This window comes from Elephas maximus, chromosome 1 (genome assembly GCF_024166365.1).
Source record: "Elephas maximus indicus isolate mEleMax1 chromosome 1, mEleMax1 primary haplotype, whole genome shotgun sequence".
Classification (NCBI taxonomy): Eukaryota; Metazoa; Chordata; class Mammalia; order Proboscidea; family Elephantidae; genus Elephas; species Elephas maximus.
Genome location: NC_064819.1, coordinates 221,430,400 through 221,455,682, shown reverse-complemented (window position 1 = coordinate 221,455,682; position 25,283 = coordinate 221,430,400). Strand labels below are relative to the sequence as shown.

General features: G+C 45.9%; 1 protein-coding gene across 2 annotated transcripts in view; it reads right to left on the bottom strand.

Annotated features, from left to right (window-relative positions):
• The window catches only part of PPP1R14C (protein phosphatase 1 regulatory inhibitor subunit 14C), a 104,265-nt gene extending 90,855 nt beyond the window's left edge, over positions 1 to 13,410 (bottom strand). For both annotated transcript variants that reach the window (XM_049903466.1, XM_049903472.1), the window contains exon 1: positions 13,011 to 13,410. In XM_049903466.1, coding sequence (XP_049759423.1) covers positions 13,011 to 13,319 — 309 coding nt within the window. In that variant the 5' untranslated portion in view covers positions 13,320 to 13,410. The remainder of the gene's footprint in view (positions 1 to 13,010) is intronic.
• Between the last annotated feature and the right edge of the window lie 11,873 nt (positions 13,411 to 25,283).

Genomic DNA, 25,283 nt, shown 5'->3' with positions numbered 1-25,283 from the left:
CATATCATGGGTCAGAACAAGTGGCATGCCATGTGTAACTTCAAGGACATCAGGTATATAATCCTCTGTGTACTCAGAAGTAGAGCCAAATCAGATATTGTTGAACATGTATGTCAATGACAAAAAAGAAAGAAACCGAAGACAAACTCGGCCTATTTCTTATCGACCGTATTCTCAATAAATCACCATTTGTTATGGGTTGAGTCGTGTCCTCCAAAAAGACATGCTGAAGTCCTAACTCCTGGTACCCGTGAATGTGACTTTATTTGGAAGTAGGGCCTCAAGATGAGGTAATTTGTGTTGGTCTTAATCCAATATGACTGGTGACCTTATAAGAGAAAAGAAGACACACAGACACAAAGAGAAAACACCATGTGGCAACAAAGACAGAGATTGGAGTGAGGGGTCTACTAGCCAAGGACTGCCAGGAACCACCAGACACTAAGAGAAAGGCACGGGACAGAGTCTCCCCTACAGCCCTGAGAAGGCCCATGGCCCTGCCGACACCTTAATTTCAGACTTCCAGCCACCACAACAGTGAGAGAATAAACTTTCATTGTTCTCAGCAACCCAGTCTGTAGTAATTTGTCACGGCTACCCCAGGAAACTAACACAGCATCTTAATCCAAACTCAGAGGTCTCTGGGTGGTACAAACGGTTTGCACTCAACCATTAGCCTAAAGGTTGGCAATTCAAACCCACACAAGCAGCTCCGTGAAAGAAAGGCCTCGCAATATGCATCCGAAAGGTCACAGCCCTGAAAATCCTACAGAGCATAGTTCTACTCTAGTACTTAGGGTCACCACAAATCAGAATCGGCTGGACAGCAACGGGTTTGGTTTTTTCAACCTCACATAACTGCCATCTTTAATTTTCCACGTTTTTCTCTCCCTCTTTTATTAGACGCTACAATAAATCATCATTTGTGTTTTCCTTATCCTTCACACAGATACTTATAGAGTACCAACAAGAAGTGAAACTCTCTCCTAGGCACTGGAGAATCAGAATTTAAAACAACAAAAGCAGGGATGTAAGCTGGCCCCTTCATACCTGTATCCCCAGCGCCTAGAACCATGCTTGGCCCACAGTATGCATGAAATGAATTTACTGAACACACTAACACAACTGTGAACAGGGCTGCATCTGCCCTCAAAGGGCTTTCAGTAGTATGGACTTCTCCACTCCTTTCCTACAATGGGGAAACCCTGGTGGCGTAGTGCTATGGCTGTTAACCAAGAGGTCAGCAGTTCCAATCTGCCAGGAGCCCCTTGGAAACTCTATGGGGCAGTTCTACTCTGTCTTATAGGGTTGCTATGAGTTGGAATTGACTCATTGGCAGTGGGTTTCCTATAATGGAGAAGGGTTTATTTATTCCTTTATTTTTGTTCTTACACAGTTTAAAAGGATGAAGGTTTCTTAGCCCCTTTACCCTATCTATGTAAGTATCTGTTGAATGAATGCATGAATATTTCCGCCCTCTACAGTCCCTTCTTCAGTTCCCCCAAGGATCCTTTCAAAAAGGAAAGCCCCTCTTTAATCATTTTTCCCCATCCATAAAGTGATAATTTAGAGACAAATCCACACTCTAGTCTCTTCCTCTTCCTAAGCTTTTACACAGCGGAACAGATTTCCAAAATGCCAGTGCTGACTAAGAAAAACCTGGTGATCATTTCTTGGCTAGAACGTGTGAAAGGCAGGAATCTTGGCTCTGGTTCCTCGTTCTATGGAGACTTGTGTGAGCCTGCCGCCCTGAGTCTTATATACAGATGGAACAGCACTCACCATTTCCTAGCACATGCAGGCAGTCCCACTCCCAGAGAAATGAACAGTTACTGTGCAAATAAAGTAGTGTCCTTGTACAGACAGAAAAATTAAAATTACAGAGGAGAATGGCAGGAACTTGGGATGGCTTCCTTTTAAGGCTTTCATCACCCATGCATCCATGTTTTCTACTATGACACCTTCCTTTTCACTCAAAGATTCAAAGGATTGCACGGACATAATTCATAATCATGAAAAAGAACCATAACTTCAAGTCAACAATGGAAAAGCAGATTCTAAATGCAGGCGGAACCAAGTGGCATTAAAACCCAGTGCCCTCGAGTCGACTCCGACTCATAGTGACCCTATAGGATGGAGTAGAACTGCCCCATAGAGTTTCCAAGGAGCGCCTGGCGGATTTGAGCTGCCGACCCTTTGGTTAGCAGCCGTGGCACTTAACCACTATGCCACCAATGGCATTAGAGCAGTTAATATTGAGTGTGTCTCCTAAAATACACAGCTCTGAACGGGAAGGTGTTGCCAGTGTCTGGGACACCAAGTGTGGCCAAGCCTGTAAGAGGCACTGGCGCTGCAAAGACACACAAGATTCTGCCCTCAGACAGAGGTGACCTCACAAAGTCTAGAAAGGGGTCAGCACAAGCCAGGGGTCAACAAGCCTGGAGGTGAGGAGACAAGACCCAAGAGGCTCCCTGAAGAGATGCCACAAAGCGGGAGCCTGCAAAACAGGTAAGAGGTAGACAGGTAGCAAGGCGGGGAGTAGGGAGCCTAGATGATTCTGGCAGAGGAAGAAGCAAGTGTGAAAGGATACTGCTTGACTCTCAGAAGGAGCTCAGCTGATAACTGGAGAAGCGGGGTGGAGACAGCGGCAGGAGATGAGGCTCCAGGGGTGGGAGGGCGAGCCCCCAGAGCGCTTGGTGCCCTGCTTTATCCTGAAGGCAGGATGAGGGCATAACAAGATCAGATCTGGATTGTAGAAAGTTCACTCCGGAGGCGGCACCATGAGGTGCCACAGAGGCTCCATGGCAAGGAGGACAGAGGAAGAGGTCCCAGCCAAGAAACCAGGCACAAGGCTCCATGTCTGATTCAGCCACTGAGGTGCTCTGCAGCTTCCAACAAGGGCCTGTGGCAGAATTCTCTGAACCTCAGTTTCCTTGCCTATCTTGGGGGTCACGATGAAGGTTAAAGGAGAGCTCATGAAGGATGGGGCATAAAGGAAGAACTTCATATATGTAGCTGCCAGGAGCAATGCAGCCCAGTGGGTAAGCGGGGAGGCGGGGGGGACTTTGAAGTCTGTGTGACCTTGGACAAGGACAAGTAGCAATTTCTCTGACCTCAGTGTCTTCCCCTGTAAAATGATGACAATAGCACCCACCTCATAAAGCTACTGTGAGGACTGAGATAAATGTGTAAACCACCTGGTCCTCAACAGACAGCTGTATTCGTGGGAGAAGTAGCAGCAATAATAGCAGCAGTAGTAGGGGAGGCAGGGGAGGAGCGGCAGTTGTAGCGGTAGTGGTAATTGTTGTCGTTAGTGGTCGTTGAGTTGATTCTGACTCATGGCAACCCCAAGTGGGCAGAGTAGAACCACACTCCATAGGGTTTTTAAGGCTGTGACTTTTTGGAAGCAGATTACCAGGCCTGTCTTCCCAAGCACCTCTGGGTCGGTTCGAACCACCAACCTTTCAGCTAGTAATTGAGCGCTTAACCGTTTGCACCACCCAGGGATTCCTAGTAACGGTAATTTGAGAAAACTAGACTAAGATGGCTATTGCCATAATACAGGTGAGAAATTATAAGGTCCTGGACTAAAGAGGCAGCAGTGACAAGTCAAGGAATCAGACTCAGAGCTCTAAGAAGCAAGTGGAGTCCCTGGGTGGTAGAAACAGTTAACACCCAACTGCTAACCAAAAGGCTGGAGGTCTGAGTCCACCCAGAGGTGCCTCAGAAGAGAGGCTTGGCAATCCACTTCTGAAAAAGTTGGCCACTGAAAACCCTACGGAACATAGTTCTACTCTGACACACACGGGGTCGCCATGAGGCAGAACCAACACCACAGCAACTGGTTTTACGAGTAAGAAGCAAGCCGCACCAGGCCTTCATGACCGATTGGGTGGGACAGGTGAGGGAGAGGCCAGAGATAAGGATGCCACGTCGTCTTCGGTTAGGCCAGCTGAGGAGAGCAGAGTCTGCCACTCACTGAAGAGGAATAGGTTTGCAGAGGGAGATAAGAAACTCATTCTCAGACCAGCTGAATTGGAAGTTCCCATGGGGCACTGAAATGGAGTTGTCGATTTTAAAGCTGTCTATATAGGCCTGGCACTCAGAAGACAGAGCTGGGCTAAAAATACAGATTGAGAAGCTGTCAGTAACATACGGATAGCAACTGAAGTCCTGAATAATCACATCACCAGAAAGAGCATGCAGGAGTGAAAAGAACAGACAAGAGCAGAGCAGGGGCCCACAGACCCCTGCCTCACAGAGACAGGCAGAACGGGAGACCCACCAAGGAGACTGGAAGCACAGCTGAGCAGTAGGATGCAAACCAGGAGAGAGGACTGGCTTAGACACCGATGAATAAACAAGCTTCAGATGGAAACAGTCAAATAGAGACCAAGCCCACTGCATGGAGAAACAAGAAGGTTCTAGGGCAGTGTGGTGGGAGTGGACCTCAGACGGTGGTGGATAAAGGAGGTGTGTGTAATGGGTGAGGAAAGCTCTTCTGGAAAGTACACATCGTAAGAGAAGAGAGAGGTAGGGTGGCAGCCAGAGGGAATACAGGATTGAGGAAAGGAAGGTTTTTTTTGTGGCAGTGGGTTATGTTGTTGTTGTTATCAAAAAAGACTTGAATTTCTGTATATACTGAGATGAGAGGGCCAGTATAAAGGGAGAGGTTGAAAATGCAGCCAAGAAAGGAGGGTGATTTCTGGAAACATACAATCACGAAGATGGTGGAGGGCCAGGCAATGCTTCCTTCTGTTATACATAAGATCGCCATGAGTCGGAGCTGACTTGATGGTAACTAACAACGACAACAAGTGCCTGGGGTGGTTTTAAACAGCAAGAGACTGTGAGGACATCAGCTGAGGGGAAAGGTGCCTTGAAGACAGGAAAAAACCAGCTGCCGTCGAGCTGACTGTGATTCATGGCGACCCCACGTGTGTCAGAGTAGACTTGTGCTCCATAAGGTTTTCAATGGATGGTTTTTTCAGAAGTAAATTGCCAGGCCTTTCTTCCAGGGCACCGCTGGGTTGACTCGACCCTCCAACCTTGCTGTTAGCAGCTGAGCGCATTAACCATTTACACTACCCAGGGACTCCTTGAAGACAGAAGGTTTCAAATAACCGATGCAGGAAATGAGACCAGCCAGTAGAATACAAAATAAAAGCACACATACAATGCACACACCACAAGGAAAACAAAACAATTCAGATGTAATTCCACCCTCTGTCTAGAAAGAGAAGACTTCTTTGAGAAAAACTGTGAGCTAGGCAAGAAAATGCTGGGTGTGCCATGTGGAGCCAGGTTGTTCCAAGGCTGGGAGAGAAACAGCAGACACAAGGAGCAAACATGTATCAGAGATGAGAATGGCAGATAGAACTACATGCCAGGGGCACAGGAGAAGGAAAGGACAGGAGAATGGGAGGCAGATGCAGAGAAGATTAAATTTTCAAGGAATTCTCTCAATCTAAGTTTAAAATCAATTGGCAGCCACCACCCTCCTTTAAATTCCTCTTTACAGCAAGTAAGTCAATAGCGGTGGGTGTATTTTTCAACAATGCTGAGATAAAACAACAATGATGCAAGAGCACAGTGCCAATTACAGTAATAAAACCACAGATGAGTGTGTTTTTTCCCAGTTATGCCCCTGACAAAGAGACATCCCCACTAATTCAAACGGTAAAGCATCACTGACTTTTAAAAGGTTTTCTGAGGGTTGGCCCTTTTTCATTCATTGAAACAAGTGTTTAATGACTGAAAAACTGTGCTCTACTAGGGATATATACAATGAAATTACAACAGTCCTTGCCGTCAAGTTATGTGTGAGGCCTAACTTCCCTACACATACACGAAAATCTGAAGAACTTTTAGAATGAGGACTGCACTAGGTAAAAGGGGAATAATACAGAGACTCCCGGCCATCTTCAAGTTCAAATTCACTCCAATACCTCTGACCTCAAAGCACCCATGCATCCTTCCCCAAATTCAACCACCGAATAGATATGAATGTCTTGTAAAACATCATAGAGAATAGCAATATTTAGTGGTTGGTTATAGGACAAGTAATAGCACTGACTGCACACCAACTCTGTTCCAGGAACCGTGCCCCATGTCTTACCCATTTGGCCCTCACAACAACCCTGCAAAGGGGCTAGGATGGTTCCCCTTAGACATATGGGGAAACTGAGGTTCGGAGAGATTAAGTACCTTATCTCAAACACCTACTAAATGATAAACCAAAAAAAAAAAAAATTTGTTGCCATTGAGTCGATTCCAACTCATAGTGACCCTAGAGGACAGACAGAACTGCCCCATAGGGTTTCCAAGGAGCAGCTGGTGGATTCGAACTGCCAATCTTTTGGTTCGCAGCCATAGCTCTTAACCACTAAATTCATGCAGCTTCAAAGCTTATACTCTTTTCATCACTTTCCTCACACCAAATTTCCCTATCCTTGTTCTACCACTAACACAGTTGAGCTAAGCAACAATGATGACACATAAGTACTAAAATGATATTAGGATGAGTTTAAAGTAGTCTTAGGAGTCCCTGAGTGGCATAAGCAGTCAACACGCTCAGTTGCTAACGGAAAGGGTAGAGGTTCAGGCCCACCCAGAGACGCCTTAGAAGGAAGGCTTAGTGATCTACTTCTGAAAAATCAGCCACTGAAAACTCTATGGAGCACAGTTCTACTGTGATACACATGGGGTCGCTATGAGTCAGAACTGATCGAAGGCAACTGGTGTGGTTTAGAAAGCTTTGGCTGTGAGTTCACTAAGATGCACGGCCACCCAGCTCTGTGGGTAGTACCCTGGCTGCCTAAGGAGCAGAGGACAGGAGGGTGTGCCCTGCACTGCCCACACTAGGGCCCAGAATCACTGCTGGGATTGAGTTATTTATAACGGAAAAGCCCACGGTTCTAGCCTGTGGGCACAGAGCAGATGTGGATAATCAATCTTAACAGCCTTCACGTTGTGATGTCTTATTTTGGTTTGGTTTGGTTTGGTGTTTTCCAAAAAAAAAAAACCCAGACCCGATGCCGTTGAGTTGATTCCGACTCATAGCAGCCCTATAGGACAGGGTAGAACTGTCCCATACAGTTTCCAAGGAGCACCTGTTAGATTTGAACTGCCGACCTTTTTGGTTAGCAGTTGTAGCTCTTAACCACTACGCCACCAGGGTTTCCTTGGTGTTTTCCAAGACAAATCAGTCGAATTTAGGCTAATGTGTAAGAAATCAAGGCTTAAAAAAAAGACTCCAAAGAGTTATTTCAAAATTCTTGCGAATACCTCCTGAAGGCAGGCGGACTGAAAGCCGCAGCTGTCGGTCTGTGTCAACACTGCAAGGAGGCCCCGAGGGAAATGTGTTAGCACAGCTTTGTTTTCTTCTTTTGGCAATATAGAATTCTTTTATCCATAGAGGTCTAACATTTTTGTTGTATTCAGTAATATTTTACAGACTGAGTTTGTGGAGAGGGGGAAAAAAAAGGCAGTTTTGTTTAAAAGCCTGTTCTCAAATCCATAAGCAAATGGGGATTCACCACATCACCCCAAAGCCAAGTTCTAAGCAGCAGCTTCTAACTTCAGCGGAGCTACTAACAAAGGGCAGAGTAGGCTAACTTGATGTTGAAGGGCGAGAATCTACCTACCAAACAAGGACCTGAATTTAAATGTTGTTGTTCTCGTTGCCATGAAGTTGGCTCCAACTCCTGGCAACTTCATATGTGTCAAAGTAGAACTGTGCTAGCAGATTGCTAGGCCTGACTTCCAAGGTGCCTCTGGGTGGATTCAAACCACCAACCTCTCGGTTAGTAGCCAAGTGCTTAACCATTTGCATCACTACATACCAAACAAAGATCTGAATTTAAAATGATAGGTCTTGTCCAGGTACAAGAACAAACCCACCGACAGCCTGTCCCCTACATTCAATACCAATCAACTGGGAAGCTATAACAGCTTCAGCCAGGGACTAGGCAAGATGCAGGGTTCACAGAAGGTACCAGGCTTTCTCCTGCCTCAGGAAGCAGCATGGTGCCATAGTTGAAGTGCACCTGACTTCCTGGCCACAGCCCTGGTCTACCAAGGCCCAGCGGAGGGGCTCCTGGACAGCTAATTGACTTCTCTGTGCCTTAGTTTCCTCGTCTGTAAGATGGGAGTACCAGAGGTTGTTACTGGCGTTACATGACGTGTGCCTAATACATAGAAAGCATTCAATAAATATCAACAACTTCCATTATTTATGTATAGATTTTTCTCTTTCTGGAGCAGCACTTTTTTTAAAATTGTAGGTCACAACGCATTAATGTGCTCTGATATCAATTTAGAGGGTCACAACCAGCATTCTTGGAAAATGAAACAGACTAGAATGTTGTATTTAAACATGAATGAAGTCATGTTGTATATTGCTTTTGTAATATTTTCTATAGCCTACATAGTAACCTTAAGGATTGCTTTGTGAAGGTCTGTTTTCATACATCCGTGTGCCTGCATATGTATCAGGCCGTAACAGAGAGTATTTCCTTCTGTGGGTCACCATCAGAAACTCTGAAAAACATTGTTTTCCAGGATGGGATGATAGGAAGTTGGAGAAGAGTGAGAACATGTAATATGCCAGAAATCTTTTTTTAAGCAGACTGTTGAAGCACAGCAAAAGACCTCCTACACGGATGGTTGGGATAACCCAGCAGTTACCCGAGGCACACCAGTCTGGCTAGGCTGCTATTGGCATTTCAGTGACGTGAGGTTAGCAACATGCTTTCATTTCCAAAACAAACCATATTGCAAAACTGAAAGTATAGATGTTATCTCGATGCCGGGCAAGGCTGGAAAAATTGACATGGTTTAGCTGGTAAGTGTACAAGAAGACACTACGCCAGACTTCAAACGCTCTTAAAAACCATCATGGTTGGAAAAGATATGAAAATGTCCTGAAACAGAAATCCTTAAGCACGGTTGTAGATTTAACCTAACAATGTCCACTGTAGCCAAATTCCCAGTTGAAAATGTAACTACCTGTAGAAGCATTCCTTGGAGAAGAAGTAATGGAAAATAACTATAAACACATAATTAATCATTTTGTTGTCGTTGTTGTTAGTTGCCGCTGAGTTGCTTCTGACTCAGGGCGACCCCACATGTATCAAAGTAGAACTGTACGCCATAGGGTTTTCAAGGCTGTGACCCTTCAGAAGCAGATAGCCAGGTCTTTTTTCAGAGGTGCCTCTGGGTGGGTTCCAACTGTCAACCTTTCAGCTAGTAGTCGAGTGCTTTGCACCACCCAGGGACTCCGTTTTAGAGTCTAAAAAATATCTATCTATTCATCCAAAAGGCTGAATGATGTGGTGCTTAACAATCCCACTCTTAGGCCAGTTAAGAAGGCCCATAGCCCTGGGTCCCACTCCTCCCACCACGGAGTTAATTGTCCCTGGGAACAAGCTGACCTGCCCATCCAGACCCTCTGTCCCTCCACCTACTTTTAGGCTATACTCTGTCCTTGTCATTGTTGTTGTATGCTGTCAACCCAATTCCGACTCATAGATACCCTATAGGATAGAGCAGAACAGCTCTGTAGGATTTCCTAGGCCATAATCTTTCCCGGAGCAGATCGCTAGGTCTTTTCTGACGCAGAGCTGCTGACGGGTTCAAACTGCCAACGTTCTGATTAACAGCCAAGTACTTAACCACTGTGCCACGAGGGCTCCTTTCCGGATCCCTAAGACCCCAGAATTCCCTCATCATATACCAAGCCACTTGCAGGGCAGGAACAGACTCCTCCCGTATCTGTCCTCCTAAGGGGACCTTTTGCCACCAGTGGAGGCTGAGGCTGAGCCCATGGATGGAGGCTGGACATGCAGGCTGGGGTGTTCAACACAGTGCCCTTCAGGAGGTGGAAATGCACCAGGGGTGGAAAGAAAAGGGAAGCAGACCCTGGGCCAGGGAAAGTTTCTCCCCAAAACATCCCAGCTCAGAACTCTGGCAAGTTTGAGAACACTAAATCCAAACTGAGGCTTCCAGGTATTTATGAAGGTGGGTGGAGAGAACCAATTTTATATAAACACTTGCTAGCTTCATTCATAACTTTTAACTGTTTAGACATATGCCATGTGGGGTTCCATGTGTTTACGCACATGGAACCCTGCAAAATTACAGGTGGGTCTGGTGGTTAGAATGTGAACTCAGAGCCTGGGTTTATACCCCTCCTCTGCCACTCACCAGCTCTGTGAGCTTGGGAAAGCCTTTTGATCTCTGTGTCTCAGTTTTCCCATCTGTAAAACAGGGATGATAACAGCATCCTCCTCACAGGGTTGTCGTGAAGACTAAATGAATGAGTGCATTCGAAATGCCTAGAGCGGCAGCTGGTACATAATAAAAACCAGCTGCCATTGAGTCAACTCCCACTCATGGCGACCCCATGTGTGTCAGAGTAGAACTACGCTCCATAGGTACTTACCAGGTGCTCCACAGATGTTGGCTTTTATTATTCTCCATACAAAACCGGTTGGTCACTGCAGACTTCTAGATGAGACCACAGCCACACTGTTCTGTGTATTTCTTCTTTCCCATTCCTTTCTAATTTTAAATATCATGCTTTGTGCCACTCCAAAAGATGATTATTTTCTATTCTGAAAAGGCCAAGTCATTTAACAGCTGGCCTGCCTGGTATAAGTTCTTCTGAAATTAAATACGTGTTCATCTACCCCAGCTCAGCAGATAACTCAGGCCTGTGGCCAGTTGGAAGTTTGGCAAATTGGTTTTCTATGTCAATTGCATACGATAAATATTAAAAAGCACTACCAATTTTAAATGTAAAAAGGACATGTCCTAAGGTTCATATTCATGAGGTTCAGAGCTATAATCCAGGGCAGGTCTTTCTAGATTTTCGATTTGCTATAAGCAGAGACTAACAGACAAGAAAAACTAACGCTAAAAATTGAGCCTATCAATGGAGACTAGATGGAAGGAGAAAATCCTTTATTTGGGTACTTGGTAATCCACATGTTTTTATTATTAAATGAAATGATTAATATCAACATATTGATGATCTGCTGACAACCTTCCCCATGATTTCTATCCTTTCAGCCTAAAACGACAGAACAAACATCTGGAAGAGACATCCTTGCCACACTTCAGTGACATGCCGGCAGGATTGGATAGTGCCCTTCTCATGTTATTACACCACGAAGCCCTCTTTCAAGTCTCTAGCTGCTTGCTATGGGTGGAAGGGCTAAAGCCCATGGGGGGAAAAAAAAGACAAGGAAAAAATTCAAGGTCATATTTGCCCTTCAAAATATGCATATAATCTGCTCAATACAGTGAAAATTCCAACATCCAATTTTTCCCAATTAGTCTGAAGAATTTTTAAAATAGATGATTTGCCAACCTGCTGAGAAACTGCAACTCTTTCTAGTCTCCCAAGCTACATCTGATGAGTCTCCCAGAAAATGAGCCATACTAAAGCATCATTAATTTCAGCAATAGTTTTTCCATTAACAAAAACCTTCTCCAAACCCAAAATGGAGTATAAAGGTCGGTATGAAGTAAATGCCAGAACCTTGCTTAATTGGATTCTAGGGAGGCAAGACTGAGCACATCCATCCACCCTGCCATCGTCCCATCTAAATCAAACACATTGTTTCTTTAGAGAGTTTTGCCAACTTCCTCTAAAAATTCCAGAAACATCTCCTATTTCTGCCAGTTTTTATTTATACAGTTAAACTGGCTTTTTCCTAAGAGCTGGGCTGGAGAAAACAATATATTTGTACAAGCCCATCATTCAGACCGTCAGGCTTCATTATATCATAACCATTCATCAGGAGTCCATAATGAGAATGCTGTTTCCCTCTGCGACCATGAGAATGTGCAAAAAAATATGTATTCACGATAGGCCATAAAAGGTGTGAAACAGAGAAACCCTTTAATACTGAAACCCAGTGATAAAGTCAGTTCCTCTGGCTTTCATTTTCTGCCAAAGAGCATGAGGGTTGGATGAACACAAATTCACCTTTAACTTCAAGAAGCCAAATCCTTAATTATTAATCTCCTATACGCTTCCACCCTTTCCAAGCTGCACGCCCTTAAGAGAAGTAAAACACTTCATTCAGAATTGCTGTTATTAAAGACTCCCATGGGAGAGCATTTTTCTAGCTTACCTTACCGCTTACTCTAAATATTTCTGGCAGCACATCGCTGCCAGTCAGATTGGTGTCAATCCTGAGCCCCTGAACTGTGGAAAGTCACGATGTGGTGGCGGAAGGGGGAGCCTGGGGCTGGCAGACTCCCGCGCATCCGAACGCCACCCGTAGGGCTACCTTGTTTCCACCTGGACGCCTTCAAGGCTGCCCCAGGCTCTGGTTCTGCACGTATCAGAGGGGGTAACTGGGCTCGGGAAGTGAAAAAGCAAGCCCCTTTCAACAAAGCGCAACGTGTGCGGCTTGGGTAATACGAGGACGAATAATGGGGACACGCGTCGAGGCTGGCTGGAAAAAGGAGGCGCTCATCTCATGATTCTGACGGAGATTTAAGGAACCAAGGGAGCCTCTGAGATCCCCATAACCTCTCCCCTGGGTTGGGCGGGTTTCAGGTCTCCTTTCCTTCCCCTCCCCCCAAATCTGGGCAACCGGGATCCCAGCAATGAATGCCATTTCCCCCAACCGCTGCCTGGGCGCAGCAGGGGTGAGCCACCTCCAAGCCCCGATTCCTTTGGCTGTAGCTGGGGCCGAGAAGCGCCTGGGGCTCCGAGACCAGCGATGCGCTTCGCAGTATCTGTCCCTCCGCGCCGCCATCAAGGGGGCTCACCGCTCTCGGAGCACCCGGCAGCTGAACCCAGGAAGGGGCACCCAACCACTGCGCCCCGGCACCAGAGGGCACCCCGGGGAGAGAGTGCGCCGCGCCTCGCCCCCAGGGCTCAGTCCCGGGGGCTAGGCTTGAGTCCCGGTCAGCTGGCGCTCGGAGAACCCCTGAGTGGGCAGAACTGGGGGAGAGAGGCCCCCGACCCTCCCGGCTCCGCGCCCCGGTACCTCGCAGCCGTACAGCTGACCCAGCTGCTCCACGATCCACTCCTCCAGCACCAGCCGCTTCCGCAGCTCTTTCCGATCGTATTTCACCGTCACTTTTCCCTGCTGGTGGCGCCGCTGCTGCTGCTGCTGCTGGAGCTGCCCGCCGGCGGCCGCTGGGGCTACGGGCGCCGAGTCCTCCCGGGAGGAGCCCGCGCTGCGGCTCGAGCCTGGGCTGCCGCCGGCGCCGCCCCGGGGGCTCTGGAAGAAGACTCGAGCGCCGCCGCCACCGGCCCCGCCGGCCGCGTCGCTGCTGCCCGTGGCCACCGACATGTCCCCGCGCGCCCGGAGCGCGCCCGGCGCCGCTACCACCCCCGGTGGGGCCGCGACATGCGCGGGGTCCCGCACCTGCTCCGCGAGCCGCCTGCTCTCCAGCGAGTCGGGAGGAGCCGGGCGGGCGGAGGAGGGAGGAGGTAGGGGCGGGGACCGCCGCCTTAAAGACGCCGCCGAGGACCTGCGCGGGCCAGGGCCCAGCGCCCCCGGCACCGGGCGGGGGAGCTGCGCTCCGAGGAGGTGGTGTGCGCGTAGACGCGGGCGGCCGCTTGCGTGTAGGCACCGGAGGGGGCTGGCGTGGGTCTAGGTGCGAGGGGATGGTGCTCTGCGCGAGTGTCCCTGTCCTCTCCTCTCGGTGACCGGGAATTGTGCTTCCCGCCTCCGCCTGCGCCGCCCGGACTTGCCAGGAAGGGGACTTGGGAAGTGACCGCGTCGCCGGTCTCACACTGAGGCTTTTCTCGCCCCCACGGTCTCCTCCGGTGGCAAGGATGTGTCTCCGCTTCTCACGGCCCCACCCGGCGGCGCCAAACACATTCCTATTCAATGCCCAATGTGTGTGTGCCTTTTTCTCCCCCGCTATGGGTTTTTGTATGTGTGTGTGTTGTGTATAGGGTCGCTATGAGTCGGAATCGACTCGACAGCAACGGGTTCGTTTGTTGTTTTTTATCGTGAGAAAAATCGACGAGGTGAGGTTTGTGCAACTGGGTTATCGCTGCTCCTGAAAGATTGTTTTCAGACCAGTTTTTCTTTTCTTACAGAACGTATGTCTGATCATAGGCAGAGCATTAAGACATCTGTATAGCTAAAGCGCTGAAGACTTGATCATCGCGGGAGCTAGGTGGCTGGAGACATCATAAACACGTCTCTAAAAGAATCAGAGACGGTTTTCTCTACTTTTATGTTTTGGGTATCGCGTTCCCTTCATAGCCAACTCTCTCCCTCCAAATAATCTCTTTTCAGCCCGGGGAAGCAACTGCAACGACTAGTATACTTTTTAAACATCATATAGCCCAGAAGAGTTACACATGAATGGGCTTATTATAAGGTTGAGGGCAAAGAGACGGGAGGGAGCTTATAAACAGAAGACTGCGTGTGTAGGTGTGTAAAATTATAGGGAGACACTAGTACATTTCTGTTGTACATAACAATACACTTCTGTTCCAGCAACAGAAACCACAAAGATGTTTAAATGCCAGTAGTAGCTTTTATGAACGTTACAAAAAAAAAAAAAAAAGGCCGGTAAAGATTACTGGCAGCTACTCAAGGAAGCTCTCAGGGATAAATAAGTAGCCACCTTAGTTGTCTCTGGAAACTTTCTAGATGGAGCGGATTCTGCTCGGGATTCCAGACTGACAGCTACGGAGCAGAGGCATCCACAGTTAAACAAATCGCCAGGACCTTTCTACTGTCTTTTCTGGCTCTGCAGCCAAGGGAGGCAAGGTCTGTTCTCCCAGATTTATGATCCTTTGTTCCTCTCCAGTTTGGGGCTTTCCAGCAAGAGCCCGAGTAGGGATTTTCCCAAGGTGTTTAATGCCCAGAGCTCATCATCTGGACGGCTTGGAAGAGTGAAAGGGAAGAATCCAGTGGGGGATTGTGTGAAAGAGGGCTGGCTGGAGTGGGCCTGGGACCCCTGTCATAACATCAGAAGGGGTTCAAGGCTGAAAGATCACTGCCACATGAAGGAGGACAGCTGTCACTCTAGAAAGTGAGTTTCTCACCAAACCCGTCCCAGACATACCAAAAAATCCAAACATGCTGCCCTCAAGTAGATTCCGACTCATGGCAACCCCATGTGTTACAGAGTAGAGCTGAGCTCTGTGGTGGCCCAGTGGTTAAGTGCTGGGCTGCTGATTGAGAGGTTGGAGTTCCAACCCACCAGCGGCTCTGAGGGAACAAAGACCTAGCTATCTGCTCTGGTAAAGATTACAGCCTGGGAAACCCTATGGGGTGGGTCTACTCCGTCCTATAGGGTCACTGTGAGTCAGAATCTACTCCATGGCAACAGGTTTGGCAGACGCAGACTGCCACATCTTTCTCCTACAGGGAGACTGGTGAGTTGGAACCACAAACCTTTTGGTTAGCAGCCAAGCTCTTAACCACTGTGCCACCAGGGCCCCTTCCACAAAGGTTACAGTTAGTAGTCGGGTGCAAACGGTTTGCACTGCCTAGGGCCTTCATCGCTGACAAGGCAGATGAAATTTCCTTGGTTGGCCCCTAGAGACGGATGACCACTGGACTCATCACCTCCACCCCTGTTCTGTCCTGGAGGGTTTCTTGTGAGTTACCTTTGAGTCGGCTCTGACTCATGGTGACCTTATGTACAACAGAACAAAACATTGCCCAGTCCTGTGCCATCTTTATGATCAGCCTTGGAGAGTAGATCATTGTAAAGTCTAAATACACAGCCAAGAAGGTGAACACCTCAACAAAATGACTGTGAAAGGAGGAAGAGGAGGGAGGGGCAGCAATCAAGCACGTGCCTCCTTGCACGTAACCAACCTTCTCTCTCTCTCTTTCTCTCTCTCTCTCTCTCTCCCTCCCCAGACATCTGGCCCATAACCACTTTAGTTAGCGCTAGCTTTAACCAACTGAACAACCAGGAAGATTTCAACCAAACGAAAAACAACTAAAATTTTAGTTAATGAAGGAGAAACTATGTAAAATGTCTGCCCCACCCTCATGCTGGGATGTGGCAACACCAATTATTTTGAGAATTATGCCTGTGATCCAGCAGTATGACAGAGAGTGGGAAATTCCAACTCTCTAGAGTCTTTGACAATGAATTCAGTCATTCAAGAATAACTTCAAAGAATCCATAAAAATTTACTAAGTTCTTTCAGAGAAATTCTTCAGTCAATTTTTTTCTTCCTAAGGAGAATGCTTTTTCCTTTGTGCTTGAGACATGACTTCCACTCAACAAGTTCAAAAATGACATTTTTTTTTTAAGTTTATGGTTTTAGGCATCTTAACTTGTAGAAAACTAACCAGCGAGGAATCGGTCTCTTTACACTGGTGTGTTGTGTGTTGGCCTTCAGGATACCCAAATAAGTCTACATGACTTTGCAATTAGGAGCTGAATGAACAGTGAGAGTTCCTCTCCCTATAAATCTACTTGTTCCACCCAGGATAAATTTACACTTGAAGAGAACACCTTAATACCTTGCTTCTTATACACATGCTCTCACACACACATGCTCTCTCACACACACACACTTACACACTTAATTCCGTGTTTGAATAATTAAAACTTAATGTTCAAATCTTGACAGACAATAGAAATACTATTTTTGCAAATTGAAAACAAAATATCTGGGAATAATGGAATTATTTACATAGATGACTATTTAAATTCAGCAAAACCAAATACATCTCTCATCTACAAGAATATATAGCGAGAGAGACTCAGTCAGTCAGTCAGTCCTTGGGTGGTGCAAATGGATAGGTAGTGCACACAGCTTCTAACTGAATGTTTGTTTGGTGGTTCAAGTCCACCCAGAGGTACCTTGGAAGAAAGACTGGGTGATCTATTTCCAAAAAATCAGCCACTGAAAACCCTATGGAACACAGTTCTACTCTGACACACATGGGGTTCCCATGAGTCAGAATCAACTCAATGGCAACTGGCACGTGTGCATGTGTATACATATACTGGGATGGTTAATGTTATGTGTCAACTTGGCTAGGCCATGGTTCTCAGTTCTATGTAATTATCTTCCATTTTGTGATATGATGTAATTTCCTCCATTTTGTGATCTTCCGTAAGTAATACAATGTAATCACTTCCGAAATGTGATCTGATGCGATCAGCCAATCAGCTGTAAGAGGAGTTTCCTTGGGGGTGTGGCCTGTACTCCATGTATGTAGGGACACTAAGGCAAAGCTATGTGGCTTGCTCTGGATCTTGTTTCTGGCTTGTCATCATCTGACTTCTGGTCCTTGAGACTTGAGCCAGCACCTTGTCATCTGACCTGCCGAATTTGGGATTCACCAGCTCAGGAGCCCTGCGAGCCAGCAGCCTTCCATCTGACCTGCTGATTCTGGGTTCGTCAGCCCCTGCAACCATCTGAGTCAGGAGAATCCTCCAGCTGACACCTGACCCACAGACTTTGGGACATGCCAGCCTTCACAACCATGTGAGCCATTTCCTTGATATAAGTCTCTCTCCCTCTCCTTCTCTCTATACATATATATATATACAGAGAGAGAGCTGTGGTGGTACAGTGGTTAAGTGTTTAGCTGCTAACCAAAAAGTCGGCAGTACATGGAGAAATAGTTGAAGCAGAGAAGAAAATATCCTTTGATGGTTCCTAGAGGGGGAAGGGAGGGAGAGGGGTTTTCACTAATTAGATATTAGATAAGTTTCATTCTAGGTGAAGGGAAAGACAATACACAATATAGGAGAGGTCAACACAAATGGACTAAACCAAAAACAAAGAAGTTTCCTTAATAAACTGAACACTTCAAAGGCCAGCATAGCAGGGGCGGGGATTTGAGGATCATGGTTTCAGGGGACATCTAAGTCAATTGGCATAATAAAATCTCTTAAGATAACATTCTGCATCACTCTTTGGTGAGTGGCATCTGGGGTCTTAAACGCTAGCAAGCAACCATCTAAAGACGTATCAATTGGTCTCAACCCACCTGGAACAAGGAAGAATGAAGAACACCAAAGACACAAAGTAATTATGAGCCTAAGAGACAGAAAGGACCACATAAACCAGAGACTACATTAGACTGAGACCAGAAAAGCTAGATGGTGCCCGGCCATAACTGATGACTGCCCTGACAGGGAACTCAACAGAGAAATCCTGAGGGAGCAGGATAGCAGTGGGATGCAGACCCCAAATTCTCATAAAAAGACCAGACTTAATGGTCAGACTGGGACTGGAGGGACCCTGGAGGCCATGGACCCCAGACCTTCTGTTAGCCCAGGGCAGGAACCATTCCCAAAGCCAACTCTTCAGGCAGGGATTGGAATAGAGGATGGAAAATGATACTGGTGAAGAACGAGCTTCTTGGATCAAGTGGACACATGAGACTATGTTGGCATCTCCTGTCTGGAGGGGAGGTGAGAGGGCAGAGGGGGCCAGAAGCTACCCGAATGGACACAAGGAGAGAGAGTGGAGGGAAGTACCGTGCTATCTCATTAGAGGGAGAGCAATTAGGAGTGTATAGCAAGGTATATGTAAATTTTTGTACAAGAGACTGACCTGATTTGTAAACTTTCACTTAAAGCACAATAAAAATTAAAAAAAAAAAAAAAAGATTACACCAAAAAATATATATATATATGGAAAAAAAAAGTCGGCAGTTCTAATCCAACAGCCACTCTTTGGAAACCCTACAGGGACAGTTCTACTCTGTCCTACAGGGTTGCTATGAGTCTAGATCAGCTCAGTGGCAAACCAAAACCCATTGCCATCAAGTCAATTCCAACATATGTGTATTTCACTAGTTTTACTTCTCTAGAGAACCCAGCCTAAGACGTATACATACAAGGCAAATGCTATCATTTTTAACCCATTTAGACAATTTTCTTAAATGCTGTTTAATCAAAAACCTAATAAATAGCTTTTAGTGAACTGAATGACCTAGAAGGCAGGAGGATGAGTTTCTACCTGAAAGCAGTTACTCCCAGCTGTGAGAGGAGCCTAAGGAAGGTTAGTTTGTGGATATCCTTTCTTCATAGCTCTGTGGCTTTTTCTAACTGGGATATATTTTACTTGCTCACTGGTTTAGGAAAAGGGTTTTTTTTTTTTTTTTTAGGAATTATATGTGACCTTTACCTAAGAATATGATCTTTATGCCTAAAATGTTTTAAAAGAAGATGACTTGATCAGGCATCCTAGGGATTTTGTTCATCACACCCCAAACAAGAACTAAATACAAATGTTTATACTTGCAGCTGCAAATTGCCTTACACCTTAAAGACTATGTGTCATAATAATTGTGTAACACCTGGTTATCTACTCTGGAAATTTGATCAATTATAGCCCTGAGACCCACAAATCTGAACATAAAATTCTTACCCTGAGCAATAACCTCTAATGATAAGGTGCCTATCTCCAAATTCTCTCAAAGATTTGATAAACGGCAAAAAGCAAATCAAAAGTAATGTTAAGCCTAGTTTTCATCGTATTTGTAAAAGAACTTAATCTTTTGTTGGGGATTCTATCAGTTACCCACAGCATTTTCAGTTTTCTGAATACAGTTCATCACTTCATTGTTCTTTAGGGACTGATAATGGCAATGTTGGTAACAGTGTATCAATGTAAGTTTTCTTCTGGCTACTCTCCTCTTCTTTTTTTTTTTCTTTCCCCCTCCTAATTTTGAACCTTTGAATCATGCACTACAATTTGGAATCATAATCCCAAAATAAACTTAGCCATTCCTTGCGTAAGTAACCAGAGCAACAGCAGTCATGGTCACAGTTCTAAAATCTTGTCTCAGCAATCAACAGAAAGTCTTACCTGACCTTTCAGACATGATGAAAGTGAAAAAAAAAAAAAAATCTGTAGCTTTATCCCATCCCCTTTAACGAAGATCAGATGTCCCTGACTTCTTTTGAAAAGCCTAGCTTGTGGAATACTGTCTCTTTCTATAAAACTAGGGTCAAATTTGTGTTGAGAGGAGCAAGCTGCCCTCCCTTCTAGCCAATGGCCTCTTGCCCTTTCACTGCCATCCTGTTTCAAAAGAGCTGGCCACATACCCCATGTCTTTGTGTCTTCCCCCCCTCACTCAGCCTGGCTTCCACCAGACTGTAAGTAAGGTTACCAAGGCCACCAGGGAGCCATGTTGCTCAACTCAGCCCTTATCTAAGCTCTCCTGCTTGTTTAAACTCTTTCCTCTCCTGGCTCCCATGCCAACACCTTGTTAGCTTTCCTCCTACCTTTTTGTCTCCTCCTTCTCCTACATCCCTGCCTGAAAGTTAGGTGCTTCTCCAGGGTTTACACTCTCTCCAGGTGGGTGGGTGGGTAGGTGCTGTGTGTAGAGATTACATATATTTGGGTCATGACATAAAATGCATTTCTTATCGTGGTTCCTGGCTTAAAAATGTGTGACCATTAACAGATGAACCGATAAACAAAATGTGTTTATCCACATGCAATGGGAAATTACTCAGACATAAGGAGAAATGAAGTCCTGATGCATGTCACGACATGGATGAACCTTAAAGACATTAAACTGAGCAAAATAAGTCAGCCTTGAAAGGACAAATATTGTGTGACCTTACTTATATAAAATAAGCAAATATATAGGAAGCAAAGCTTATTAGTGGTTACCAGAGGTGGGCGGAAGGAAAAAAGGGGGAGTTTTGGCTTAGGGGGCATTGAATTTATGTTAATCGTGGTGGAATAATTTGGAAAAGCATAGTGAGAATGGTTGCACAACTTGAAGAATGTAATCAATGCTACTGAATTATACATGTAGAAATTGTTGAATCGGCATGTGTTTTGCTGTGTATGTTTTCACCACAATAAGAAAATCATAAGCAAAAATCACACACACTCAAAATAACATTTGAAAAATGCTGGGCTAGAGCACTTTTTACTGTGCTGGTCATCTGTGGTGAAAATATTCACTGTACTGTTTTATTCTCAAATGAATGGGTGTAGGTGTATATTTACATAGTTTAAATATAAACATATTTGCATAGTACATTGGCACCAAACGTGGCATGACTGTAGATCTGAAGCTTGTAACAGAAATCTGCCTAAGGTCCTGAGCTTGGGAATGTGTGGAAGGTGCTAAATTGTTGGAGCCCAAGCTGCCGCAGGAGAGAAAAATCACCCAAAGAGAGATTTCTAAAAGCAAATGGGATCATGACCCTCCTCTGAAATCATGCTTAAAATTCCCTCCCTGGTCTCATTCCCTTCAGGCTAAGTCCAAACACCTTAGAGTTGCAGACGAGGCTGTTCTTAGTCTGGCCTTTGCCTTCCACTCCAGTCTGTCTTCAAACACTCACCACCCCTCACCCACCACCCATACATCCATCCATTCCTCTCTCTGCCCAGTGGCACCCTGGTGGCGTGGTGGTTAAGAGCTCAGTTGTTAACCAAAATGTTGGCAGTTCAAATTCACCAGCTGCTCCTTGAACACCCTATGGAGCAGTTCCACTCTCTCCTATAGGGTCGCTATGAGTCGGAATCCACTCTACTTTAACAGGTTTGCTTGTTTTCCTCTTCCCAATAGGTAATGGTCCGGCCTTACTGACTTAACCCATTGCCATCGAGTCAATTCCAACTCATAGTGACCCTATAGGACAAAGTAAAACTGCCCTAGTAGGGTTTCCAAGACGGTGAATCTTTACACAAGCAGACTGCCACATCATTCTCCCGCAGAGCAGCTGATGGATTTGAACCACCAGCCTTTCGGTTAGCAGCCGAGCACTTAACCACTGTGCCACCAGGGCTCCTTTCACTGAACTTGCAGTTGCCAAATACAAAACACTCCCAGTCTACTTTTGCCTGGGCCTACAACCTCCTCTCCCAGTTCCTCATGGCGCCAGGCGAAGCCTCATACCCCTTCAGGATCGACTAGGATCTCACCTCATTAGGTAAGCTTTTCATAGCCTCCTTAGTCTTGGCTAGCTGTGGCTGTCATGTTTGTCCATCGGCCCCCATCTATATCTTATCACATCACCCATCAAACCTTACTGCAATCAGGTCTCTCATCTCCAAATCTCCTCCTCAGTCAGGCCCTCTCCAAGCACTCTCTTTCCCCTTCATTTTTCTTTCTAATTTTTACAACTACCTGAAAATTGTATGTATGTATGTGTTTATTGTCTCCCTCCCTATCAGAATGTAAACGTTGTGAGGGCAGGGGCTTTATCCTTATTGTCCACCTCAGTGTCTTCAATTCCTAAAACAGCATGAGGCCCGTGGCACTAGGTGTCTTATTGTTGATGGACTCTGTTGTTTTGTCTGTCCCTCCCACTAGATTGTGAACTCCTGAAGACAAAGAGCATGGCCAAATGGAGTTTTCATTCTTAGGGTTGAGAAGAGTGTTCAATACATGGTCGTTGTTGTTGTTGTTAGCTGCTGTTGATCAGCCTGATTCATGGGGACCCCATGAACAACAGGACTGGACTCCATAGGGTTACATGGGATGACTTTTTGGAAGTAGATATGCAGACCTTTCCTTCTACTCCTTCTTAGTCTGGAAGCGCCGCTGAAACCTGTTCAGCATCATATAAACACACAAACCACCAATGGCTGATGGATGGTGGCTGTGCATGAGACACATTGGCTAGGAATCATAGTTGCCCCAAAACAGTGAATAAATGACACTGTTTCCACTTCTGGCTGAAGACATTTTTTTTTCCTTGATTCTCCAATACAATTATACAAACACATAGATCTGTCTAATCTCTACACAGTACAACCCCAAGCCGGTCGTGGTTGTCATTTTAAATAATAGGAAGTCACACTTCTCTACAGAGTTGCTCACATGGGTTGGTACTATGTTTCCTAGCAGAAACAACTGTCACCCAGTCTCCCAGGGTTCTACACATGAACTGAATGCCTAATCGCCTTTGATTCAGTTCAAAGCCCCAATATATGTAGTTTCAGCTTTTCAATACCTTGTTTGTTGAGCCACCATGTTGAGAGAGTGGCTGAGGAGTCAGGGGTAAAGTCAAATTTTAATTCCAACTCTACTCTCATCTGGCTATATATCTTAGTTATCTAGTGCTGCTATAACAGAAATACCACAAACGAATGGCTTTAACAAGGAGAAATTTATTCTCTTACAGATTAGGAGGCTAGAAGTTTGAATTCAGGGTGCCAGCTCCAGAGAAATTCTCTCTTTCTGTCAGCTCTGGGAGAAGGTTCTTGAATCCATCTTCCCCTGGTCTAGAAGTGTCTCAGCGCAGGGACCGCAGGTCTAAAGAACACACTAACCCCTGGCTCTGCTTTCTTGGTGGTAGTAGGAGATCCCTGTCTTCTCTGCTTGCTTCTCTCTTTCGTATCTCGAGAGAGATAGGCTCAAGATACAACCTAATCCTGTAGATTGAGTTCTGCCTCATGAACATAACTGCCTCTAATCCTGCCTCATTCACATCACAGAGGTTAGAATTTACAACACATAGGATAATCACATCAAACCACAAAATGGTGGTTAACCACATACTACTGGAAGTCATGGCCTAGCCACATTGATACACATTTTGGGAGGACACAATTCAATCCATAACACTGTAACACTAGCAGGTCATATTCTCTCCCAGCATTGTTTTCTCATTTGAAAAAGTAGGACGGCTTCTGAAGTCTACCACCTAAGGCCATTTGTGGTGAAGGACTGATTTCTCTTTCCCAGCTCATTGCAGACCAAGGTGTGGTCCTACAGGGAACTAATACCCAATGGTGTCCCCTGCAACTCACCATGTGAGTCTAACAACACTCCGGGCTGCTCTATACCCTGTTCAATGAAACTAGCCTACACAAGCGGTTATGTGGCAATGTCATATTTCTCTAGTACTTCCTAAACATTTACTCTCATTCTCTGTGCTTGTCTCACTGTGGACCAGTGACAAACAGTTCACCAACTGACACCAGAGCAGGGACCACACTCTGAGAAGCGTGGAGTTAGAGAACTCATTTTGTAATTACGAATGGCTTATAAACCTTAATAACTATAATAATAGCAGTAATAATTGGGCACTGCCCTTCAGCTGAAAGAAAGAGACACTGAATTTAATTTCCTCCCCTGGAAAGCCTTCATAAAAATAGTATTGATTCTGGTGACCAAGAAAGATGTTAGCCTTCTGACTGAGGCCACAGGCTTCCCACACTGTTTGCACACCATGTGTGGTGGAGGATGGAATCCTTTCACAAATCAACATCCCTGTTTCAATATGTATCATTATCATTTGTGACTGTTGGGATTGTTACTTGTACTGAGATGCTGCAATGGGTTCTAGCCCAGTGGACCGGGTTGAGCCTCCATGATGGGCCTAACAGTCCCCAGGTTCTGTTATCTGAGAACCAAAAGGCCCTTCTCAGAAGCCAGAACTCTTTAGGTGCTACCAAGAAAGCGGGAGAAGCAATTTTACTGTGGTCTTGTCACTAGACCCTGATAAAGTGCCTAGGTCTAACTATGCTCACGGTGTCCTCATCAGTCTGGAGGCAGACCCACGGACAGGATCAGCCAGGTCTTGAGCAAGCCTTTCCTGTGAGCAGATGATAGAGAGAGAGAGAGAGGGAGATAGACAGACAGATAGATAACTGCCATCAAGTCAACTCCAACTAATGGTGACTGCGTGTACAAAAGAATGAAACAATGCCTGGGTCTGTATCATCCTCAGGATCAAGTTCAGATCCTTCATGTCCAAGTCCATCTTTGCATCCATTGTGCCAATCTGTCTCACAGACGGTCTTCTACACCCTCACTGGCCCTCTGCTTCACCAAACATGGTGTCCTTTTCCAGCAACTGACCCCTCCCAATGATGTGTCCAAAGCAGCAAGTCAGACAATGTTCTGTTGTGATTCAGAGGTTTTCACTGGATAATTTTCAGAAGTCGATCACCAGGCATTTCTTCCTAGGTTTACAATAGTTTGGGCCCTATAATTCTGAAAGCTACCCATCACTGACACCTATTTTTTGCTAGGCACTTTACAATAAATGCTGTCTCATTAAATTCTCCCACAGCCTGCAAGATAATCTACCTACAAGGTTGATTCCCATGCTCATTTGAAAGGTAAGAAAACTAAGATGGGGAAGCTAAGTGGCCCTCTACCTTCAGCCTGAGGTTTCACAGGTGGTGGAGCTGAGATCTCACTCTTTGTCTGCTGGCCTGGTCTTTAGTAAAATCTTACTTGAATGTCCAAGCCTTATCTCAGTTCTGCGGCAGGGTCTTCAGGGCAGGGCTGTGCGTCCACACCCGGGCCATGGGGTCATGGACATGCAGCACCTCCCTTCCTTCTGTTCCAGCCTGGCTTGGTGGAGCCTGGGGTCTTTGTGAG